Source organism: Callithrix jacchus, chromosome 2, assembly GCF_049354715.1.
Source record: "Callithrix jacchus isolate 240 chromosome 2, calJac240_pri, whole genome shotgun sequence".
Taxonomy (NCBI): Eukaryota; Metazoa; Chordata; class Mammalia; order Primates; family Cebidae; genus Callithrix; species Callithrix jacchus.
The window spans coordinates 37,257,113-37,273,079 of NC_133503.1; the positions used below are offsets into that span (position 1 = coordinate 37,257,113).

The 15,967-nt window shown below is 39.9% G+C and overlaps 2 protein-coding genes across 10 annotated transcripts in view; one reads left to right on the forward strand and one right to left on the reverse strand.

Moving 5' to 3' along the window:
- The window catches only part of CTNNA1 (catenin alpha 1), a 251,454-nt gene that overhangs the window by 179,937 nt on the left and 55,550 nt on the right, over positions 1-15,967 (forward strand). The window contains exons 1-2 of one of the 9 annotated variants that reach the window (XM_078360514.1): positions 8,976-9,313; positions 10,650-10,801. The exons of 5 other annotated variants lie outside the window; for them this stretch is intronic. The gene's annotated coding sequence lies outside the window, so the exon portion shown is untranslated. Of the gene's footprint in view, positions 1-8,975; positions 9,314-10,649; positions 10,802-15,967 lie in introns of those variants that run through there. 3 more of the 9 variants (XM_078360510.1, XM_008985630.5, XM_008985633.5) reach the window with 3 other exon arrangements.
- LRRTM2 (leucine rich repeat transmembrane neuronal 2) lies at positions 2,690-8,895 on the reverse strand. Its single transcript, XM_002744210.6, has 2 exons — positions 8,485-8,895; positions 2,690-8,139 (listed from the first exon to the last, which is right to left on the reverse strand). The coding sequence occupies exons 1-2, from the start codon at positions 8,486-8,488 to the stop codon at positions 6,593-6,595; spliced, it is 1,551 nt and encodes a 516-aa protein (XP_002744256.1). The 5' UTR covers positions 8,489-8,895; the 3' UTR covers positions 2,690-6,592.

Consider the following 15,967-nt stretch of genomic DNA (forward strand, 5'->3'; position numbering starts at 1 on the left):
GGAGTTCCTGAATTGGAGGCCTTGGCCAAGGCTTTGCTCTTGAGCCTCCATATATAGGGGGTAGTATTTTCATTTTTGGGCTTTGCAGGATAAGATGTTTGATTGTACTTGCCTTTGGAGATTTCTTGCTCTTTACTGTCCCCTTCAGATAGTAGAAGGGGAGGTTTAAGATGTGTCCCTTAAGAGTGTTCCCAAAACTAATGGTCAAATTCATGCTAAGGAGAAATGTTTGCAGTAGCTATGACTGCCACGTCTTTTTCCCCTTCTCTCTTTGTAAAAGACAATTTGTAGTACATTTTGTCTAAGGGAGACATGACTACCCCAAATTTTTAAACAGACCGTGAGGAATCTATTATATATTTGAGTGGGAACCTGAGAATGCTGTGGTATACAGACAAAATTAATTAAAATAACTGATAAATCAGTTGTAGCTTTACATGGGATTTTCAAAATTAAAATGTAGGAGAATTATGTTAATAAGCTCTGCCTTTACTCTTATCAAGTGTAGGAATGTGTTCCTTTGTGCAGTTTAAAACCATCACCTATGCCCTCTAGTGCTTATAGGATGAGTTTGACTTTAAAATTGTGCTCCGTGTTTCCTTCTTCTGCCCTAGTTACTGCTCAAATTCCTGGTGTGAGTTCTCTTAGTTGCTCTGATCCTAGCTTCCCTGAGCATTGGAAAAAGTGTGGCTTTACTTATTCTCCCATCTGGTTCTACAGTGCTGCTGTGGAGCTGGAGAAACAATAAGTGCATCTGGGCAAATATGGCAGACTCCTGGCAGTCAGCTCCTGGAAGCTAGGGCAGTTTATGCCCCAGCGCTGCCCAGGTATAGAATCCTGTCCTGAGGGTGTTTATCTGTACCAAGCCAAGGACATTATAGTTGACCCTTGAGCAAGTTGGGCATGAATCGTTAAGGTCTACTCATCTTGGCAGGGGTGCCCAGGCTGGAGTGCAATGGCTCAATCTTGGCTCACTGTAATATCTGCCTCCTGGGTTCAAGCGAGTCTCCTGCCTCAGCCTCCCAAGTAGCTGCAATTACAGGCACGCACCACTACACCTAGCTAATTTTGTATTTTTAGGAGAGACGGGGTTTCTCCATGTTGGTCAGGTTGGTCTTGAACTCCCAACCTCAGGTGATCCACCCACCTTGACCTCTCAAAGTGCTGGTATTACAGGCATGAGCCACCGTGCCCAGCTAAGGTCTACTTATATGTGGATTTCCTTCCACCTGTGCTACTCCTGAGACAGTAAGACCGACTCCTTTCTCTTCCTTCTTAGCCTACTAAACATGAAGATAATGACAAGGATGAAAGAAGGCCTTTATGGTGATCCAGTTCTACTTAGTAATAAATGTATTTTCTCTTATGATTTTCTTTTTTGAGACGGAGTCTCGCTTTGTAGCCCAGGCTGGACTGCAGAGGCATGATCTTGGCTCACTGCAACCTCTGCCTCTGGGTTCAAGTGATTCTCCTGCCTTAGCCCCCCGAGTAGCTGGGACTATAGGCGGACACCAGTTTGCCTGGCTAATTATTGTATTTTTAGTAGAGATGGGGTTTCACCATGTTGGCCAGACTGGTCTCGAACTCGTGACTTCAGGTGATCCACCCACCTCAGCCTCCCAAAGTGCTGGGATTACAGGTGTGAGCCACCATGCCCCGCCATAATTTTCTTAATAACATTTTATCTAGCCTATTTATTGTAAGAATACCATATATCATACATATAAAATATGTCTTATTTTGACTGACAGTATTAAATATGTGTTACTTAATATAGGCTGACCATTTATGTTATCAGTAAAGTTTCTAGTCAGCAGTAGCTATTAGTAAAATTTTGGGGGAGTCAAAAGTTGTATGCAGATTTTTGACTGTGTGGAGTGGGGGTTGGTATCCCTAACCCCACTGTTGTTGAAGGGTCAACTGTAATTTAAAATCTTACCTTTCTTTTCCCATCCATATTCACTGAGTCGGCGGCTGGGGTGGAGGAGGTCATGTAGGGATTCTTATGGTCCCAGTGTGTCAGCACCTGTAGACCTTCCTTCTAGGAGTGGTGTGCAAGATGCTGCTGGGATGGACATCAACCAACCCCCAGGGTAGGGGCCAAGTCACTGTTTGCTAGGTACAGGCAATTGCGTACAGTTCCAAAGCTCTCAGTGGTGGCAGTTCATTGTAATGGAGCATTCATAGAGGGGCAGCCAACCCCAGGCCCCGTGAGCCTGGGACAGCTGTTTGTCCACTTGCTCAGGCTCTTGACAGAGTAGCAGCTTATTGCATGACAGCTTTTTAGGCACTCTCCCTTCTCACCACTTTACCTTTACTTTCTTCTTTTCCTAGTTTTCCCTTTCTCTAAATGAAGACGAGTGATGATTAGCTGCCCCTTTTTTCAGTCGACACATTTGGCATTGTAGAGGAACATGGTACAAAACAATTGTTCATTTAACAGTTCTCTATGTGTCACAAATAGCTTTTCAAGTTTCACATGTCAAAATAGATAGGTCATCAAGGAAAAGTAAAAAAAAAAAAAAAGCATTCACTTTTTATAGTATACACAATTTTAATAACAAAACTGTCCTGTACACTGCTCTTTATGTTACCCTCCCCCTCCCAAAACCCCCTGCATAATAATATTTTTTTCCCACCCTCAGCCCATCTGCCCACCTCCCACCCAGAAAGAAGAATGGCTCTTGAAGGTGATTGAACACAATGTATTTGGACTGTACTTTGAGTTTCCAGTCTCAGTGTTGATAGGAAGGTTCACCAAACATTTCATATATCAGACTTAAAACAGAAAAACAACCCACCGAGGATAAAAATGTTAGTTGAAAGAGTTGCAGAAGTTTCCAAATGTTTGCAATAGCAGAATGAAAGCTTGAAGTCATTTTCTATTTGTTTTTGGCCTTATTCAAGTACTATGAGTTTGCTCCAGGTTAGAGAAATATTTAATTATCTATAGATGGCCTTATTGTCTCTTTTCTTGTCTTTTTCTTATTCAAGGGCTTTAACCAATAAGATATGAAAAGTATGTCCCAAAACAGACTTTTCAGATAGGTCTGTTGCTGTATTGCTGTATTAGGAAAACGATCATGTAAGTCGGCTGTTAAAAATATTCTTTAACAAATTTTATATTGATATCCACCACACTTCAGAAAAAGAACAGGACATTTATAGCTTTTTCCCCTGATAGCTGTGTGTAGGAAGTGTGCCTTAAGAAAATGAAATGCCTGTTTTGAATTTTAGAATTCAAACCTAGTGCTACATGGGGCTCATTTTTATTGGAAAGATGGAGTCTAGCTCTTGGTGACTAGCATTAGAATAAGCAGATGGATTTTAATAATTAGTGGCGTTGGGAAGTTCAGTCAATTCCATTTATTGAATTGGTACAGAAATTAACTTAGGCACATTAAGAAATTACATGTGTTAGTACAGATTTTTGGCTTAAAAATTAGTATCTTTGCTTTTTGATGCTGGCAGTGGGTATTCTCAGAGTTGTGTGTGGATTTGCAAGTTTATCAGCCCACTCTTTTCAGAAAGGTGATTGAAATCCCTGGCAAGATACAGAAATGAATACAAATGATTTCAAACTAGTTCTTGGTTTCTCGGTGGGTATGGTATCATAGTCTTCTTTAGCTTTCCTAGTTCCAGAAAGGTTAATTATTTTTCTGGTTCTTAATGGTCATTTTCCTCTAATCTTAAAAATAGAAAAAAAAAAAAAAAAAATGGAATCGGTGGTGGTGAAGAGGATAAAACCCCACCAAAAAACAAAAGCCCTGATACTGTGTAACCAAGATCCGCAGCGTTGCTGTGATGCTGTTCCGTTCTAACCAGTTGGTAAAGAAAGCACAGATGACTAACAGTCTAATCTTCAAACCTGTGCTGATTCTGAAACACAAATGGACAAAAATTAAAGGAAATCTTGCCTTCTATAGGCAATTAAAAAGGGAAATTTTTGCTTTAAATGAAAAAGGAAAATACGTTTTTGATACTACTGTCATTCACTTTTCTTAAAGGGCATCACCAAAAAAAAAAATGGAGGGCAAAAAATTTTGATTTTTTTTTTTTTCAGCTGGAAAGTATGCCTTGCTAGCCTTGGCTATGTTGTTCATCTGAATTAGTAAATGGATTGCTTTGCAATTTGCTTTTCTCCATACACTAAAGATTTTGCCAGTTACGGTCCTTTAAGGATTAAGGTAGAGATTCCCAGCCAAAGAAGGGGGTTTCTTCCCCATCCCACAGTTTAAATCTTAATTTTGGTTGTGGTTTGAAATGATAGGAAAGACTCTGCTGCTGTCTTTCAGGGTTGATGGAATCTTGTGTGCTCAGGGCACAGTTCTGTTGTGACCAGGCTGTCTGTCACCTGACAAATGGCTGTGGTCACCCTGATAAATGGGTTGGTAAATTTTAGCTCATGGAACTCTTATTTGTAATAGGGGCTTCTAATTCAGCCTGTCTGTGGGGAAGTAGGATGTTGTGCTCTATGCTATTAAATCAGCTTCTGTCTCTGCCCAGACAAGCCCAGGGTCTGGTTTAACAAGAGACGAAAATACTCACCGCTCGAGATCAACTGAATTGAACTGGGATGAGACTTTGACAAACTAATCTGCCCACCTTAAAAATGTAGAGAACATATTATTACTGTAATTTGTGATCTTGTCTGCTTTTTACTGAGATATGTTAGGTGAAGGGTAGTAAGGTACCCATCTCTTATTATTAAAGAAGAAAAATTGTGATTAAATCTTATGGATTTAACTGTAGTCTGTTATTTTCAGTTCAATCCTGTGAAGAAAATATGCCCTGAATGAAGGATATTATGTTAATGTTGATGTTAGGGAAAAGATAACTTTAAAAATGGTAGTGTTTTTTCCCTAAGATATTATGCCTTTTTTCTACATACAGTAAATGGCAGTTGTTAAAAAATACTAATTTTCTAAAATCAAGTTGGTGCTGTAATTTTACAGTTTTTTGAACATATGGAATGATGTTTATGAAAAATTGTGTGTGGATGGGTAGCTTGCATCTAAATTCCAAATATGTAATAGACTTTCTGTAGAAATCATTTGAAGAAACTGAGTACCTGTGATTCTTTTTTGCATGAAAAATGTGGCATTCTTATCATTTGTTAATTATGGAATGTTTATATTTACATTGGAGAATCTACCCCTTTTCCCTTTTCAGCAGCAGGTCCTTTCCCTATTTGGTGCAGATTGTGTATAATCATTCTTGGCTGTCTTGTAACTCCAGCTAACCTGAGAGTCAGATTTCAAAATCTGCCTTTCCTTTTAATCCCTCACTTCCGTGCAGCCTTCAGGTTACCACTGTGTGACTGCATAGCCATGTCGAGTTGTTCTACCATGAGATTCACCTCAGTGTTTCTTCACCTACACTGAACTGCCCTTACAGTGTGAATGTGTATCTTTATTGAAAGATCAAAATTTATTATATAATAGTTAGAAAGTGCTTTTTTTCATGGTTCCTTTATAATACAACAAGAATCAGTATTACGCCTGTTGCTAGCCAATTATTTTTAACTTGGCTCTTTGAGGTTTGATGATCAGGAAAAAGCAGAAGAAAGAGGTTTAAACCCCTTTGTCAAGGCATCTTTGATCATGATAGTTGAGAGAGAGAGAGAGAGAGAGTGTGTGTGTATTTGTGTATGTGTGTGTGTGCTTTTACATTGGAGGGAGCATGTCAGGTTTGTTAAATTGACTCAGTTTGTCTTATCTCCAAAATATTTTCTAAATCTTTTTTCACATATTAATGTAAATATAGGATTTAGTAAGTTAGTACAATGACAATTTAATACTAGTTTAAAACAATTGCCTAAATGCCACAAAAATCATGTTCATTATAAGTCAAACTAGAAATGTATGATAAGAAGTCGGTGTAATTATTTAGTATTGATTTCATTGTAATGAGACCTTTTCACAGTCACTTGGATTCATTGTGTAAATAAAGAGTCACTGAACTTATTAGAATTACATTAAAGGGTTCTGCTTTCATGATATGGACTTTTGATAATATCTACTAACCCAGGCAAAAACTCTGGAAGAAGAATGTTTAATATTTACCAGTCTTTATCATACATGAAATTCTACTTCCCACACTGGCAGCAAATTGAAGATTTGAGTAAATACCAAATTATTATACAAGAGAACTTTACTAAGTCTCCTTTTAAGCAGCAAGATAGTTGTAGTACATGGGATGGAGAGCAATGATCAAACAGGTATTGATCCATATCTGTTTCTGCCCAATACTTCTTTCTAAATTGTTTTCAGTAGAAAAAAATAGCATATGGAGACCTTAGTGTAAAGGTTTACACACAGTTGTATATAATTACATACATTTCTTATTTTGAAGTAAGCATTTTAGACTTTCCAACAGGAGCGCAAATTAATGTGAGCATTGATTCATTTAACACTTAAAATATGGTTCCATTAAAAAAATTAAAAATACTTCAACACTTCAAAAACTAAGTCTCGGCTTAGTTTGGAAAATTAGGCTTAATGTCACCATTGGTAAAAATTAGATATGTATTTAGCCTCTACTATGTAAAATAGGTTACTTATCTGATGTGATTTTTGATGACGGGTAGATATTATACTTCACATTCTTTGTATGGCAGCTGTTGACACTTGCACTGTCCATAACCATTAATGATGATGAAGGGTCCTTCATGGGTGGGTTCATATTCATTATACGGTCCTTGGTCTGACATGTTTGACATATGGAGTCGTGTTTGGGATCGGAGCTGCCTGTGGTTCTGAACCATTGAGCACTGCCTAATTCTTCTTAAAGTGGGAGGGCAGCACTTTCTGGAGATGAACACTATAAAAATAATAAAAAAGAAAGAAAACAATAAAGCCATTGTTCCCGTAATTACCCGCTGCGTGAAGATGGCATTGTCTGGTTCAGGAAAGTGTTCCTCAGTAGTAACTGCTATGCCTGCAGTAGTTGGGATTTCTTTGTCTCCCACATGGTAACTTGATGAGCTTATTCTTTTTGTATATTCAGTGGTTGGATCTCTGTAAGTTGTAGCCATGACAGTCACAGTGGTTGACAAATTCCAGCAAAGCTGAAATCCATGGACTGCATCTAGAATATCCTCTCCTTGGGTGTGGTCAGGACTGTGGCATAGGATAGAGTGCTCCCACCGACCTTGGAAACTGCCCAGCCAGGAGGCCAGAGCACATATTCGGGCACTGCATTCCCACAGATTGCCGGAGAGGCCAACGGTTGTGAGGGATCTCAAGGAGTTTAAGATCTTGGAATCAAGGCTGTTTAACTTGTTGTTATCCATGAGGAGTATTTTAAGATTAGGCATCGTTTCAAACACTGTCAAGTCGATGGCTTTGATTTCATTTCCAGTCAGGTCTAGCTTTTCTAAAGTGCCCCAGGTCCACTCCATCCCACATGTCAAGTTGCTGATTTTGTTCCATTGTAAGAAGAGTGTGTGCAGACTGCTTAGCCGTAGGAAATGAGCAAAATTAATCTTCGTCAGCTGGTTGTGCTCTAGGTGAAGCTCTCTTAGTTTGATTAATCCTGCAAATCCATTGCGAGCCAAACTTCGCAAACGGTTTGTGCTCAAATCCAGAAACTCCAGACTACGACAGTCCCAGAACAGACGTACTGGGATAGTCCGCAGGGAGTTGGAACGTAAATGCAAGGTCTGCAGCTTCCGAAGGCCATAGAAGAGCTCTGGGTGCAGAGATGACAGCTGATTAAAAGACACGTCCAAATTTTGCAGGTTAATCAGTTGGGTAAAAGTTGTGTTTGGCAAGTAAAATATTTTGTTGGAACTTAAGATTAATTCCTTAAGTTTATATAGTCCTTGAAAAGCATCTTCTTTTACTGTTGAAATTTGATTGTGATCTAAATGGAGCCAGGTAAGTTGACTGAAGCTGGCAAATTGATCTCTTTCGAGCTCTGTGATGTGATTGTGCCTCAGGGACAGGCCCAGAGAGCCCTTGTCTGTGGTGTTTGGCACTGAGCGGAAGCCCTGAGAGTCGCAGTAGAAGAGCAGCTTCTCGCAGCGGCATTTGGGTGGACACGCCATACCCAGGGCAGGCAGCATTTTTAAAACCATGCTCATTGCATATATTGCTGCCAGCATAGGGGCCCCTAATGGCCACTTGAAATGTAAGCCTGCAGAATATAATTTAAGGAAAACAAGAAAATAGGATATTTTTCAGCAGAACATATGGGCTATTAAAAAAAAACCAACATTATAGCAAAAGATTTCACTGCATATAACTTAATTTTCATTTACTGCAGAAAAATTAACCTTATCAGTATGACTGCAACAAAACTTAAACCATTTAAAAAGAAGACAAAACATGTCTCTAGTAGCATCAGCGTTACATGCTTTTGCCTAAACCTCAGAATCCAAAATATGACAGTGATTTCCCTCATAAAATGTGAATTCAGTAGCTTATTTTGAAAGCGTGATTCCTTGTTGAATGTACAAGACATATAAATGCACAGACTTACCCATTCTTCTGAGCACATTGGAGGCTGCATTCAGTCGCGGTTGTTAGACTCAACGCAGTGAGTCTGTAAAAGGCTCTAACATGTAGGAGCCTTTGACCAGTTTCCTGTTTTCTGTGTCTCAGGCTTTCCAAGTAAAATTGAATCCACCAGGATGAATTGTTTTTTTCCTTAGGATATTCCTCTGGAAAGCATTCGTTTCATATTCTGTGATTGCTCTGATCCTTAAATCAGTTTTGAATATAAGTTACTAAATTTCTCCACCTCTAACTGCTCAGCTGGTTAATCAAAGCTTCAGTCTCCTTTCCGCAGCCGTTAGTTCTCTTGGTCTTAACTTGTTGATGGCAGATGGGTGGCTTGTTGCAGAGAAGAGCTCCTGGAGCAGCATGAGTGCATTTACTGAAAAGCTTTTCCGAGAAACGGCACAAGAATGGATTTGCTTATGTGCTGCGACCACACAGAACTGTATATAGGCTGACGTCACCGGATGACGTGTCTTTTGTTTGGGTTTTCCAGAAGCTTTACTGTTATAAAGCACTGTGCTTTGTAACAGCATCAGGGTCGTTGCAAGACCCCCTGATTACAATAAAGCGAGAAAGAAGTCCTGACTTAAAAACATGGTATTCCTTCAGTGTAGGAAGCAGCAGTGAGGTTGTAATAAAGGCTGCATTCAAGAAGACCCATCTGAACAGTGAGTTGGGTTAGCAGAGTGATGATTTTTAATGCTTGTGAGAGCCAGTGTTAGACTGCCGATTCTGCATAGAGAGATCATCTAAATGGGCAGAAGCCTGCACGATTTAGGAAGTGCTGATTTAACACCAGCCTATGCAAGGTAGTGCCGCTGCTCTGGTAGTTTGGAAAGCTACTCAGTTGCCTTGTTGTCATGCTTGGTTAAAATAGAAGTGTGACTATAATTTGCTTTAGATGTGTTGATAAACGAGCTAAGTGGGCTTGGCTTCTTTGTTACCAAGAGCTTAACATTATAAACCAAGAATTAAGGGGGAGGGGAAGCTTGCAAAACAAAGCATGTGGTTATTTTTTTCTTCGAGAATTTCAGGGGGACTCTAACTCTAAAAAGATTTTCTTTTCTGTCTTCTAATTTATAACAATGTTTTGTCGCCATACTGTTATATATAATGCTGAGTTGATCTTTAAATGTCCTCTTGGGAGGACAAGGCAGGTTGATACAGTCATTTTAATGCACATGCCCTAAGCATTAACAGTGAAGCAGAGATGATTTAGGACAAGTGTATGGTGTAGCTGGATTCTGACATGGTCTCTTATGTTTTACCTCAGAGTCTCACCTACTCCATAACTAAAAGCCTCCGCTATTACTGAGGTTGGTGGTTGTGACACTGAAATAATAGAGCATTTGCACACTAGTTCCCACTGACTGACTTAACTGAGCCTCCTACTGTTGCTGGAACCTGTCTTGTGAATACAAAAGGTCACTCATGCTTTGGACTGGGATTTTTGTTTTGGCATGTTTTTGCTTGCCCTGACTCTGGTTTTTCCCTGTTGAATGGTGTCATCACTTTTCAGACCTCACTTATGGATGTATTAGCTCCTTGTTTAGTGTTATATAAATGCAAAAGATGTTTCTAGATGAGTCAGTGTTAGATTTTCAGGCCTGACAAAGGTAAGGCCTTTCATACATCTTGCCTTACCGATTTGATTCAACATACCTATCTCTCCCATATCATTGGCACTTATCCTTTGTGGGTCTTGTCTTGGACCTGAGGACAGAAATCTTTAAAACTACTGGTGGTGTCTGTGAAACAAGAACATTGTTGCAGAATGTAATTTATTGTACAGAATATAATTTAAGGACAACAAGAATATAATACATTATATGCTAAAGAACATTGTTGGCCTTTTCAGTTCTGAGGTATTCATCCCACTGGGCAGATCTAAGAAGTAATTAATTGTCTTGGGTAAAATTTTTGTGTTGTAGTATGGTGCTGGAGTGAGAGTTGTGTGTCTCCAAGGCCCTTCCTTAGGACACTGTGTAAAGGCGCTGTGAAAACTGCAGCAATGCAGGTGTGTGGTTTGAGTCCTCCGAGAAGTGATTCCAAGATAGGATTTAGAAGTACAAGAGGAAAAAATGCCTAGGAAGTACAGGGGACACAGAAGGCAGTAGGAATGCTCTGAGAGTCTTCATACTACAGGGCAGATCTGACACCTGTGAAGGGAGAGGGGAAGCAAAGAAGATGAGATCGACAGTGTGGTTCTTAGACAAATTTAATGGGCTGAGTGGAAATTTCTAAGCTGAAGTTGCCAGTGAACAGACTCTTGGGTCCTTAGCAATGAGCCTGCATTGGTAAGTATGTCCTCTCTGTTCCTTCTTGCTGATTAAAGAAGGGAAGGAAGTCAGGCACCGTGGCTCACGCCTGTAATCCCAGCATTTTGAGAGGCTAAAAATACAAAAATAAATTAGCTGGGCACAATGGCGGGCACCTGTAATCCCAGCTACTCGGGAGGCTGAGACAGGACAGTTGCTTAAAGCCAGTCGGCGGAGGTTGCAGTGAGCCAAGATTGCGCCACTGCACTTCAGCCTGGGAGACAGAGCAAGACTCCGTCGAGAAGGAAAAAAAAAAGAAGAAGGAAACAACGGGTCCTGGTTTAGACCCCGAGAATGCTATTTCCCCCTCTGACCTTAATCCTTTCTATAGTCTCTCTCAGTAGGCTAGAACTTTTTAACCTGGTTCCATAAACTGAAATTTTTTTTGCTTGTTCATTTTTCTGTGGGTAAGGTTGAGTCAGATTCCTACAGGGTTTCTCACCCTAGGTTTCAGAGCTACTGTTCTACAGGAACTTGCCCCCCACCCCCCCAGAGTTCTAAGGACAGTAGTCTCATAGGAGTGGTGTCCCATAAATTTCTGAAATGAAAATAAGCTCTTGGGATGTTGTAAATGCCCTTATTGAAGTTAGCCACCTTCTGATGAAAAAAACCCTTTGCCACACAGGAGAAGCTGGATTAAATTCTTCTCTCAATTAACCACTGTAGTTCCACGGGGAGAAAAGCATTTTAGTCAGTTGGATTAGAGCCACCATGATTAGGAATGCGTTGTATGTTATCATGAAAGAGGAGGAGCATCTCCTTCCCCTTAAACTCTTGGATTTTAGTTTACTTGGCCTACCTCTCATATACTAATAAATGGAAACTACTTAAATAATATTATCTGAGTACTATCATAACAGATTTGTAGGCAAGGAAAATTGCCCAGAGAAGCAATCAAGAGTAATTATTTTTTGATTGCCTCTAAAGAAGTGGGCAGTGATGCTTGCGGTATCATGGTGTCCAGAGAGCACAGCCCCTTCCAGGTCACAAGCCATCTTTCATACCTGCCCACTCTGGATTCAAGAGGTTCAGGCTTGGAACCAAAGAAGACATGGAGTTTGCCTTAAAATTGGTAGAGTACAGAGTTCCCATTGATGGAATTTTGTATCATTTTTTGGTCTTTATCTTTCTTTAGCTAAAAGGGCTAAATAGATGTACCTATTCTTTCTAAACTTTTTCTTGGTTTCACTGTAGAGCAGCTTTCTTCTGCAAACGTAACGCCTTGACTTAAAGTGGCAGTACTACTTCTGGAAGGCACTGTCCCTATGATCTGTTTCAATTTTCACCATTTTAAATGTTCATAATAAGGCAAAGGAGAAGTAAAATCTAACCCATCTCCTATCTGTAAATGGTTTTAAGCAAATTAAATGAGTCAAGTGGCAGGGCTTAGGTGGCTGTAGTTGTTTACATTCATCCACATGAAAATTTGCTTTTGATATGTATTGCTGATTAGGGCATTTATTCCCCAACTCAGAGAAGCAAATGTACAGATATGTTCATGAAATTTTCTATTCTTCTGTAGGAGGGAGGGTGAGAGGGAACTTTATATTTGCTTTATGCTAAAAAGGCAAATGTTTCTTTCATCATACCCAACTCCAAGAATTGTGTATGCCCTGGCACCAAAGTGTTGCCTAGAGGTGTTTTGAAGATGCTTGTTAAAATAAACCTTGTTGCTGGCAGTCTCAATCCCTGTTTTTTAAAAAAGAAAGATAGCTATTTTTAGGGTGGAGGTACTAGATTTTGTGGGTCTTATGTCCTCTGCTAAGAACCTTTTGAGGTTTTAACTGGTAACCACATGCTTAGGCTTATGTTATGGCCAGACTTGTATTACAGTAAGTGGGTTTCACTAGCTTGTCTTTTTTGAAGGAGAAGTCCACATTAGACTACCAGAATCTGCATTTTTGCCTGGATCCTTGTCTCTATCCCTGCCTTCTGTTGATTTTATTTTGGTTTTTTGTTGTTGTTGTTGTTTTACACAGTGTCTTCCCTCTGTCACCCAGGCTGGAGTGCAGAGGCATGATAATAGCTCACTGTAACCTTGAACTCGTCTCAAGTGATCCTCCAGAGTAGCTAGGATTACAGGGACATGCCATCATACCCAGCTGATTTAATTTTTTTTTTTTTTTTGGTAGAGACAGGGTTGTGGTGGGGTCTCACTGTGTTGCCTAGGCTGGCTTTAAGAGATTCTCTCGCCTTGACCTCCCAAAGTTTCTAGGATTACAGGTGTCAACCACCATGCCAACTTATTTTGATTTTTAAGGTCCTTTTGTTATCTTGTTAGTAAACACAATTGAGAAAGCAGTAGAAAGGGATTCTGGTTACACTAACAATGGTAAGCGTTGTTTCTTTGGATGCACCTTATACATTTTGGGATATATCCTTCTAGTTTTGGAAACGTGCACTTCAACAGTTGTTGCTATTGGGGGAAGTTTCAGAGTCAGAATCCTGTGACAGTCTGCTTCTCTTGTATTCTGTGTCCAGGGCTAGATAATTCAGCAGGAAATCTTGGAGCAGTGAGTCTAAGTTGGACATTAGGTTACGAAAGATCTTCCATAGAGGTTTGGAGAGATGAATGTTTATACTATGAAGATCTTTTATTTTTCCTATTATAGACATCAAAACAAAAATAAGAGAAGCAATCGAAGTTTTTATGTGTGTTTGTTTCTTTGTTTTTGAGATAGGGTCTCTGTTGCCCAGGTTAGACTGCAGTGGCGTGATCATGGCTCACTGCAGCCTTGGCCTCCCAGGCTCCATTGATCCTCCCACCTTAGCTTCCCAAATAGCTGGAACTGCAGGTGCATATCACCATGCCTGGCTAATTTTTTGTAGAGTTGGAGTTTTGCCTTTTTGCCCAGGCTGGTCTTGAACTCCTGGGCTCAGGGTATCTGCCTACTTCAGTCTCCCAAATCTTGAAGTGTCGATTAAAGCATAGACTAAAATTTTTATGGCAACCACCCTTTTTAAATTCTCTGCTAGTGGCTTCATTGTGTTCATGTTTCCCCTTTACTCTCTGTGTGGCATGCTTCATCTTTTATTCTGAAATAAATACATAGTTAAGCTTGGGTTGTCCTTCCTGAATTTCTCCTCTCTACATTTCTGAGTAGCTTTTGATGTAGATGTATTTCCTCTTGCCTACATAGATGGCCAAGGGGTATACAAAGCCATTTGCACAGGATAGAATTAAGAGGTAAGATACCATTCATACTTACTTGAAGAATTGTTCAATTTTAGTGGGCTCTCTGACCCAATTTTCTAAATTTAATGGGTTAGTTTGCATGTTTATTGACTAGATGCTAGCATTTCTGGTTGATGAAGCTTGGAAACCATGATTTGAGAACCCTCTTAATAGGTCTGGGCTGGAGGGGCAGTGACAAGTGATACGGCAGGCCAACAAAACAAAACCAACATTGAATATGTGATGTTGTCAATGCAAAGACAATTCATAAAAATTTAGCCCAAAGAGAGCAAGATCACTTTTTACTCTCTAAGGTTTATAGCAGCATGTCAGCATTCCATCTACAGTTGAGATGTTGATTCCTGCTTGTATTGCACATTGCTGAAAAGGGCTTCTTGAGGCTGGAGGGAGCAGTGAGGTAAGACTATCCTCCTTGAGAGCTGGCTCGTCTTAATGCTTGTTCCATTTGTCTCTGTGTATGTCTGCAGTGTCTGTTCTGCTCCTGGTAATTTAAGGAGAGGGCACTCTTTGAAAAGAATTTAGGAATCTAGGGCTATATAATCATCGTATTCTATGATTGAGCTTTACATAAGGCCCCAGCAACTCTTGTCACATGTTCAGCTTAGGCAGAGCCCACCAGCCATCTGTGGGCCAGGTAAAACAACCAAGGTCAAATTGCTTCTCCTGTTATTGATTAAATGTATGCTGTATGACACTGTGTTGCCCAGCCCACAGCAAGCCATTTAGCCTTACTCATGAAGACATTAATAGACACTAGTTTCCATTAGTTTTCCAATGTTTTTCTCAGTATTCTCTTCAAAGTTGTCTTTCTTCTCAGAAACCTTCTTGGTTGTGAGCCACAGCTTGGTTATCACTTCCTTTCTCAAGATCTTCACCTCTTGCTTTATTGAAGGTCTCTACTGTATGGATGACAGCCCAGTTCTTCTCTTTTGTACCTGGAAGTGAAAATGCTACACGATTCTTTCCATTCTTTATTGTCTTGGGTAGAAGAAGCTTCAGATGCTCATTCTTATGTGGTTTTGTAAAATGCCATAATTCATTGGTTTTTAAAAATTTTTTGTTTAATTTTCTAATGGCTAGGGGAGGTATTTTATCTAACTAATTAGGTCTTCCTGTTAAACTGATCAGACCTCCCTGTTCGTTAGATTTTTAAACAGTCCTTAAATGTTAAGGGTTAAAACACTGTATTTCACCCGCCTCTACCCACCCCAGGCCTACTCTAGATTAAAATGCGGATAGAAAGCAGAGGTTTATTTGAAGTCTGATGTTTTAACTAGTGACAGGGAGGCAGGAGGCTGGTGACTTGCCACATAGATTACAGATGAAGTCCTACGACTTTGAAACATGTGTCTGTCTAATTGGCCGTTGGTTTTTCATTTCATTCATGTCCAATGGGAGACAAGTCAACAGGTAATTTATCCTAAGGTATGATTCGAGAAGGTCTTTGAGAGGAAATATGAGATGGTGTGGGAGCATTCTGTGGGGACACTGAACTTGACCTTAGGGCTGAGATTGGCCAGTGGAAGCTTCCACAAGGAAATAGTATCTCATCTGAATGATGGGTAGTTGTTGGAAGGAGGGGAGGAAGAGTATTTTAGGTAGGCGAGATAGAGTACGGCATGTCTGAAGAACAAAAATGTATGTGGACAGGTCAGCATGAAAGATGGCAGAGTGACCATAGGTCTATTAAAGCAATAGAAATGACCAGATTCCCCAGGAAGAATGTGTAGAATAAGAAGAAAAGAAAGCTTTTGGCAGAAGAGATTATGTGGATCTTTCAATTTACAGCATTTTTTCCTCAGAAATACAGTGGAATGATATTTATTTTGTGCAGTCAGGTTGAGTAGCTTTTTTGTAGGTTCACCGGGAAACTTTTGCCTTTTCATTTAGGACTAAAATGTGCCTTGAGATGCCACCAGCAATGCCAGGAGCATATTTCACCTTTCCAA